This window comes from Chaetura pelagica, unplaced genomic scaffold, assembly GCF_000747805.2.
Source record: "Chaetura pelagica isolate M959 unplaced genomic scaffold, ChaPel_1.0 scaffold1277, whole genome shotgun sequence".
Classification (NCBI taxonomy): Eukaryota; Metazoa; Chordata; class Aves; order Apodiformes; family Apodidae; genus Chaetura; species Chaetura pelagica.
The window spans coordinates 105,256-106,888 of NW_009953841.1; the positions used below are offsets into that span (position 1 = coordinate 105,256).

A 1,633-nucleotide genomic window follows, 5' to 3' on the forward strand; every position below is an offset into this window, starting at 1 on the left:
GACAGCCAGCATCAGTGCTGTCTGCCCAGCCTGCAAGGGAGGAGACACTGCCAGGCTGCTCCTCCCGGCTCTGCCCGCTGCCCCAGGAGGGACCACCACTGTCCCCACCACCCCCGCGGGCTCTGAGCACCTCCCTGGCCTCGGGTGTGGGTGAGACTCAAGAGCCCTGATGCCAGGCAGAAGAAACTCCTTATGTGGTGCCCTGTCCCCATGTACTGGCCCCTCCAGAGTTTGGAGCCACAGTCCTGATCTTGGAGAAGTTAAGTGTGGCCTTGGCAGCTTCTTGGGGGCAGGGCGAAAGGGTGATAAGGAGGGCAGGGGGATAAGGTGGGGCCCAACCCACACCCACCTGGCTGGCTTTGGCGTTGACGTTGCCCATGCTGAAGAGCCTCCTGACCACATTCATGTCATCTTCCTGCTCAACGGCTGCCAGTGCTGCCAGCATGAGAGCTGTGTAGCCAGCTTTGTTCTGGTGGTCCACGTTACAGACCCCTGTGGGGATGGGCAGGGAGGGGGGCTCAGGGTGCTGCAGGAGGCATGGGCTGAGCCACATGCCTCCCTCCAGCCCTGCCCAGGATGCTGTGAGCTGTCCCACAGCACCATGGACATGGACCTGCTGATGGGTCCCCCACATCAAATCTGGGCTCTCAAAAGGCTGGAGTGGCTGCCCTGCTTCCCCCCACTTCCCAGGGAAGTTCTCCCCACCCCTCTGCTGTCAGAGCCTTCTCCCCTACAGAGCTGGCATGGTCAGGAAGTGACCTGGGGTCCAGGGTGGGGTGGTGACGGGAACCTTTTGGGGGGTGGGGGGCAGTGACCTGTGTCCAGCAGCAGCTGCACAATGTGGAAGTTGGAGTGGGAGACACTGTAGTGCAGGGCTGTGTTGCCGTTCCCGTCAGCCAGGTTCACCACGTGGGCCAGGAGAGCTGGTGAGACCTCAGCAAAGGCCAGGAGGTGGTTGGCAACGGTGTCGGGGACAGACGACTTCTGGCTGGACAGACGGAACCACTCCTGCAGGACCAGGCTGCTGCTGGCAAGCTGTGGGCAGTGAGCAGGGCTGAGCAGGGGGGCTGCATCTCCTGCCAAGCTTCTGCATGGCCCAGCCCCCCCCTGCACCCACCCCCCTGCTGTCAAACCCGGCAGGGTGCAGACATCCCACTCCAGAGGGGACTGGGTGAAGGCAGGACCCTGAAACCCCAAAACCACACTGGGATGGCCCGAGCTGAGGCCACGTGGCTTTGGGGATATCTGGGACAAATCCTGGAGCAAAGGGCTGTGCCAGGAGGGAAGGGGCTGAGCTGGGCTTTACTGGCTCATCTCTGGGGAGGGCCATCCCAGAGGGGACCCCAGCAAGCCATCCCACCCACAGCACCCCACTCACCACCTCTTTGCTCTTGGTGGCACTAGGGTGGCCCAGATGGGTCTTGACGATCAGACAGGCCTCCCGCATCCTGGGGCTCAGCTCAAACCTGGGGAGAGCAGGAGGCGGCTGCGTGGGGCTGCGGCGCCACGAGGGGCACCCGAGGCCCCCACGGAGGTTTTGCTCCTCTCCCGGATGCCTGGGAACCTCCAGGACCTCCCCGTGGTGCCACGTCCAGCCTGGTGGTGCAGCCTGGCAGCTTCAGCCACTGCCAAG

At 63.7% G+C, this 1,633-nt stretch overlaps 1 protein-coding gene across 1 annotated transcript in view; it reads right to left on the minus strand.

The window, feature by feature from the left end:
• KANK3 (KN motif and ankyrin repeat domains 3) overlaps window positions 1-1,633 on the minus strand; it is a 6,273-nt gene that overhangs the window by 1,343 nt on the left and 3,297 nt on the right. The window contains exons 6-9 of the mRNA XM_010001322.1: window positions 1,379-1,466; window positions 816-1,035; window positions 350-492; window positions 11-30 (exon numbers count right to left, since the gene is read on the minus strand). Coding sequence (XP_009999624.1) covers window positions 11-30; window positions 350-492; window positions 816-1,035; window positions 1,379-1,466 — 471 coding nt within the window. The remainder of the gene's footprint in view (window positions 1-10; window positions 31-349; window positions 493-815; window positions 1,036-1,378; window positions 1,467-1,633) is intronic.